Below are 6,474 nucleotides of genomic sequence, written 5' to 3'. Positions count from 1 at the left end.
AAAGGATGATGAATCTATCAAAAAGACCATATTAATTCATATACAAAAGAAAAAAATGAACATCACATTAATTTCATATGGTTTTTAGCGCGAAAATAAGAAAAGTAAAGAAAACACGCTGCTGCTGGAAACTTACTTTCATTAAATCATTCTCTTTTTGACTACGCAAAAAGATGATAGATTTGAACATGCTTCATAATTAAAAAAAGAGTCTAAGCAAAAGAAAAAACCACTCTAGTGATAGATATCAGCAGTAATATCTCCTGTTTACAAAAAGAAAAGATTTCAGAAAAAACATGTTGCAGATTAGAGAAATAAAATAAACATACCACACTACTGCTAATACATTTAGTAATAAAAAATCTCTCTTGTTTCGAGAGAAAAGATTTCAGCGAAAAACCTAAGTAAAACAAACAAAAGGACTATACAACTCCTAATGATGGCCAGTAATGTATGAGGGGATTTGAGTTTAGAGATAATCCTCAAAAAACATGGAACTGACTTCGCGAAAGTAATGTTTCAGCAAAATCCTATTCTTCGACCTACTAATCTCGACTAGAATAAAGCAAAACAAGGGATTGAATCACTCCTACTAATGGTTTCAGTAATGTGTATGAGGGGATATGAGAGAAGCACTTCTTGAGACACCAAAAATATCCCAGTAAAGAACAGTATAAGTGATAGCACTGACCAGATAAAAAAAAGTGTCCAAAAAAAGATAACTAGCAGAGGTTGATATACTAAAAAACAAAAAAGAATGTTCAATTTAGCAAAAAAAATATCCTAAACACACATCTGTCTTGTCACCTACTCATGAACAGAGGGTAAAAAAGTGCACTATACTCTCTGTACAGAGGATGTACAGAGCGTGTAAAAATTTCTCTATAAGTACCTACAAGCATAAAAAAACATGTTGATAAAAAACTACTTCCAATACAATCCAGCGGAGAAGCACACTTCATCTTAGTCTCTTGGCCTATTAAGAAATTTAGTACTGCTGGTTGTAAAATAATCTTTACTGGAAAGAACCTCAAAAAACGCAGCAAAAAAAGCAAAAAAAAATCTGAATGACAAAAAAGGGTGACACATAAAAACGGGGCTTTATTTAGCGAGGTAAGTGAATCTAGCTACAAGCAAAGAATCCAGTTTCATCATCAAAAATCCACCATACCGACATTGCCGATAAACACACTAGAGCGAGAGACACTATTGCGCATGAACGCACAAAAAAAATCAAACCTAAAAAAATAAGGTCTAAACTATGGAGGTGATTCTCTGCTTGAAACTACTAATCACATATTTGATACAAAACAGAAAAAAAGAACAGGCGGGGGGGGGGGGGGATATAGACATACAAAATCCCATCCACTCTATTGGATACATAGGCACAATGACGAACTCCTACAATGTAGCAGACATGAATTTCAGACTAAGAAGCAAAAAGAACTAAACTAACTGAACCTAATTGAAATTAAACACTAAAGAGTGCAGTTTACTTGGCGTTACATCTGCAGCACCTAACAAAGAAACAAAAGCAGCCGCTCGCTCGCTCTTGATGCACTACAAAAACTACCCCAAACCTTACATCCGCATGAACCACGGAAAAAACATCTCCAATATATTGACTGCTTGAACAATAATGACATGAAAAAATAACTAACAATCCTGGAGTCGATCATAGAGTTAAAGCTATTAATCTTCGCTTGATCCACATAAAAAACGACCCTAATCTCTTCAGATCTATGGTGTACCACCAACAAGAATAGGACAAACAAGAAAAAGATGAAGAAGAATGGTATAGGGGGAAGCTCACTCCACGGGTGGCCGCTTCCCCTTCTTCACTTTAATGCGGCCCAAAAACAAACACAGAAAAGAAATACTGAAACACAGCATAGCCCCAGCCCATCAGCAGCGCTCGCACAGGGGATCACGGGTTTGACAGGAAGAAAACAAAGTGGGCCGGTCCACGCCTTAGACAGGCCGAAACAGAGACAAAGCGCTCCCAGCTCGAATCTACAAGCTGCTAAAGATTGAACGGCTGGCCCGTCGACTGAGACTAGCAGTACCGTTCTGCTAATTATGCCACAAGTATGATGGTTATGTGCTTTTTACTCCATCATCTACATCTAAAAGCGCATTTTTGCTATGAAAAATTTATTACAAAACCATCTAAAAAATTCTAGCACCCGCACTTTTATCCGCACCCTTTTGAAAGATTTAATCGAAATTGTAATCCACATCACTCTTTCGTGATGACACTGACATGAGCGTTCGGCTCGGAAGAGCCTCCAAGCCCACGGCTGCCATGGCCACCACCGTGCTCTCCCTCCCACCAAGCCAAATCCCCTACAAAAAATTCTCACCCACTCTACCCGCCACCTCGTCTCCAGACCACACCTCCTTGAAGCAGCTATGCAGGGAAGGCAACCTGCGGCAAGCCCTTCGACTGCTCACCGCCGGAGCGCCGGGCCGCGTCCCTTCCCAGGACCACTACGGCCTGGTCCTTGACCTCGTCGCGGCCGAGAAGGCGGCCGCGCAGGGCGCCCAGGTCCATGCGCATGCCGTGGCCACCGGTTCTTTGGATGGCGACGACGGGTTCCTCGCGACCAAGCTGCTCTTCATGTATGGCAAGTGCGGGCGCGTCGAGGACGCACGCCGCCTGTTCGACGGAATGTCTGCCCGGACAGTCTTCTCCTGGAACGCCCTTACTGGGGCGTACCTGTCGTCCGGGAGCGCTAGTGAAGCCTTGGGCGTGTACAGGGCGATGCGTTGGTCTGCGGCGACGGGGATGGCGCCTGATGGGTGCACGCTCGCCTCCGTGCTCAAGGCGTGTGGGATGGAGGGGCATGGTCGTTGCGGGCGGGAGGTGCACGGGCTGGCGGTTAAGCACAGGCTTGATAGCAGCACCCTTGTGGCCAATGCGCTCATTGCGATGTATGCCAAGTGCGGCATTCTAGATTCTGCGTTGCAGGTGTTTGAGCGGCTGCAAGGCGGGAGGGATGTCGCGTCGTGGAATTCAGTGATATCAGGCTGTATGCAGAACGGCATGTTCTTGAAAGCTCTGAACTTGTTTCGAGGGATGCAGAGGGCTGGTTTAAGTATGAATTCTTACACAACTGTTGGGGTGCTACAGATCTGTACAGAGTTAGCCCAGCTGAATCTTGGCAGGGAGCTACATGCAGCAATTTTGAAGTGTGGCAGTCAGGTTAATATCCAGCGCAATGCTTTGCTTGTTATGTACACAAAATGTGGCCATGTGTACAGCGCTCATAGAGTATTCCGTGAGATTAATGAGAAAGACTACATTTCATGGAACTCGATGCTGTCCTGTTATGTCCAAAATGGTTTATATGCCGAGGCCATCAAATTTATTGGTGAAATGCTTCAAGGTGGTTTTCAGCCTGACCATGCTTGTATTGTGAGCTTGTGTTCTGCAGTCGGCCAATTGGGCTGGTTACTCAATGGCAGAGAGGTTCATGCATATGCTATAAAGCAGAGGCTAGATACAGACACACAGGTTGGAAATACATTGATGGACATGTACATGAAGTGTCAGTACACAGAGTACTCTACCCATGTATTTGAAAGGATGAGGATTAAAGACTACATATCATGGACTGCCATTATTACTTGTTATGCTCGGAGTTCCCAGCATTTTGAGGCACTGGAAAAGTTTAGAGAAGCTCGGAAAGAGGGCATTAAGGTAGATCCCATGATGATCGGAAGTATTTTAGAAGCATGCAGTGGTTTGAAAACCAGTTTGCTGGCAAAGCAACTGCATTCGTATGCTATTAGAAATGATTTGCTTGATTTGGTACTGAAGAACAGAATCCTAGATATATATGGGCAGTGTGGAGAGGTTTACCATTCACTTAGAATGTTTGAAACAGTAGAGGAAAAAGACATTGTCACATGGACTAGTATGATAAACTGTTACGCAAACAGCGGGCTGTTAAATGAAGCTGTTGCCTTGTTTGCAGAGATGCAAAATACAGATATTCAACCTGATTCTGTAGCACTAGTAAGTATTCTCGGGGCTATAGCTGATTTGTCATCCTTGGCAAAAGGGAAGGAAGTTCATGGCTTTCTCATCAGAAGGAATTTTCTTATGGAAGGTGCCACGGTTAGTTCCCTGGTAGACATGTATTCTGGTTGCGGAAGCATGAGCAATGCTCTCAAAGTATTTAATGGAGCGAAATGTAAAGACGTAGTTCTCTGGACAGCGATGATTAATGCAGCTGGGATGCATGGTCATGGCAAGCAAGCTATAGACCTTTTCGAGAGAATGGTAGAAACTGGTGTTGCTCCTGACCATGTTTCATTTCTCGCTCTGCTATATGCTTGTAGTCACTCAAAGCTTGTCGATGAGGGCAAATGTTATCTAGATATGATGGAGACCATGTACAGGTTAGAACCATGGCAGGAACACTATGCTTGTGTGGTTGATCTTCTTGGCCGCTCAGGCAAGACCGAGGATGCGTACGAGTTCATCAAGTCTATGCCTTTGGAACCAAAATCAGTGGTGTGGTGCGCACTCCTTGGGGCATGCCGTATACACAAGAACCACGAGCTCGCTATGGTTGCAGCCGACAAGCTTCTTGAGTTGGAACCAGATAACCCAGGTAATTATGTCCTTATATCAAACGTTTTTGCTGAGATGGGCAAGTGGAACAATGCCAAGGAGGTCAGAGCCAGGATTTCAGAACGTGGGCTGAGGAAAGACCCGGCCTGCAGCTGGATAGAGATTGGAAACAACGTCCACACCTTCACCGCAAGGGATCATACACACAGAGACGCGGAGAGAATCCATCTCAAACTTGCCGAAATAACAGAAAAACTGAGAAAAGAAGGTGGGTACATTGAGGATACAAGATTTGTTCTGCATGACGTTAGTGAAGAAGAGAAGGTGGATGTGCTGCACAGGCACAGTGAGAGGCTTGCGATCTCGTTTGGTTTGATCAGCACGCGCCCAGGCACGCCTCTAAGGATAGCCAAGAACCTCAGAGTTTGCGCTGACTGCCATGAGTTCACCAAGCTAGTGTCGAAGCTGTTCGAGAGGGAAATCGTGGTCCGTGACGCCAACAGATTCCACCATTTCAGAGGTGGATCTTGTTCCTGTGGGGACTTCTGGTGAATGGTTCTCCCTTCATGAAACTTAGTAGATGGATTTTTGCTCTTGTTCATAAACACGTGAGATTTCCATGACCAGTGTATCGGGGAGAAGGGTTAGGTAGGGTTCAGAGGTTGTGAACAAAAAACACAACTTAAGTTACGAAATATACAACCATGACATCTTATCGTTGTTTGTAGATCAACACTCAACAGCGATGGATAGGCAACAGTGATAACATGGTGTATAATGATTTTCTCCCTTTTCTCTGGACCGAGTGAGTGAGTAGTCAGCATCCGAAGACTGACCATTTTCTGGTAGGCGATGGTATTCTTGACTACAGTTCACCCGAGAGTCCAAGAAATGATGATTATTACTCTAGTGATTGATGTACTATTATTACTAATTTGTGCATAACTAATTCATGTAGCACGTCAATCACTTGAAAACAACAAATAGTGCTACAGAAATACACAGAGCGGAACCAAGTGAACATGCTGACCACAGTTATTTTCCGTATGTGTGTATCGTGCACCGCAAGAAAACCGGATCCATTCAAATTCGCAAAAAAAGAAGTGGGGGATCCATTCAGATTCAGAGATTGTGACATGCAAATTTACAGGCTCTTCAGAGCAAAGACCGATCGTTGACTTCACGTCAAAAAGGTAATCCCTACTTTCACTAACGTATGCGGTGTTTTGCTGAGAAGTTTAGCCCTAAAAATTGATGGACGACCTTTTTAGAAGAAATGTTTGGATCTAGCTTTACTAGCATTTGGTGTCCGTGTGTTGCAACGGAAGAAACAAATCTTCACACGTGATTATGTAATCTGTGAACACACTGCTACTGACGTACACACCCCGCTCGATTTTAGTTGTACAACTGAGCCTAGGCATACTTGGTATTGATATGTATAGTAAAAGAAAGGAATTCATACTGGACAATAATAGACCTGCATATTAGTGTTGGAAAAAATTGCCCACCTCTGTCCATTAGTTTGGACTTTTGAATGAGTTGACCGGAGCATAAATTCAGTATATAGTATCCGAACCAAGAGGTCAAGTTCAAGACCTTGCCAATGCAGTAAAACAAAAAGATTTTGCGGCCTATATCGATCCCTCTTCTAAGGACTAAATATAAGACAAGCTCACTTTGTTATTTTACATGACCCTGTTGCAATCTTACAAAACATGATCATCAAGGATTAGTAAGGCCAACATGATAACCATGACTATGCCTACAATGGAATAGACATCACGTTGGCATATCAAGCAAAAGATCCAGAGATTCCTCGAAGTGCATCGAAAGACTAGAAACTAGGAAGCCCATGACCAACTCTGAGATGATCTTGTGGAGCAGTTGTG

General features: G+C 43.3%; 1 protein-coding gene across 1 annotated transcript; it reads left to right on the top strand.

Moving 5' to 3' along the window:
• The first annotated feature begins 2,220 nt into the window (after positions 1 to 2,220).
• On the top strand, positions 2,221 to 5,379 carry LOC123189487 (pentatricopeptide repeat-containing protein At3g63370, chloroplastic). Its single transcript, XM_044601915.1, has one exon. The coding sequence runs from the start codon at positions 2,264 to 2,266 to the stop codon at positions 5,132 to 5,134; it is 2,871 nt and encodes a 956-aa protein (XP_044457850.1). The 5' UTR covers positions 2,221 to 2,263; the 3' UTR covers positions 5,135 to 5,379.
• Positions 5,380 to 6,474: the final 1,095 nt, after the last annotated feature.

This window comes from Triticum aestivum, chromosome 2A (assembly GCF_018294505.1).
Source record: "Triticum aestivum cultivar Chinese Spring chromosome 2A, IWGSC CS RefSeq v2.1, whole genome shotgun sequence".
In the NCBI taxonomy this organism is placed as follows: domain Eukaryota; kingdom Viridiplantae; phylum Streptophyta; class Magnoliopsida; order Poales; family Poaceae; genus Triticum; species Triticum aestivum.
This window is presented reverse-complemented; position numbering and strand designations above follow the sequence as displayed.

Excerpts from the sequence above, each read along its gene's own strand:
- LOC123189487 (XM_044601915.1), top strand. The coding sequence starts at position 2,264 with ATGAGCGTTCGGCTCGGAAGAGCCTCCAAGCCCACGGCTGCCATGGCC.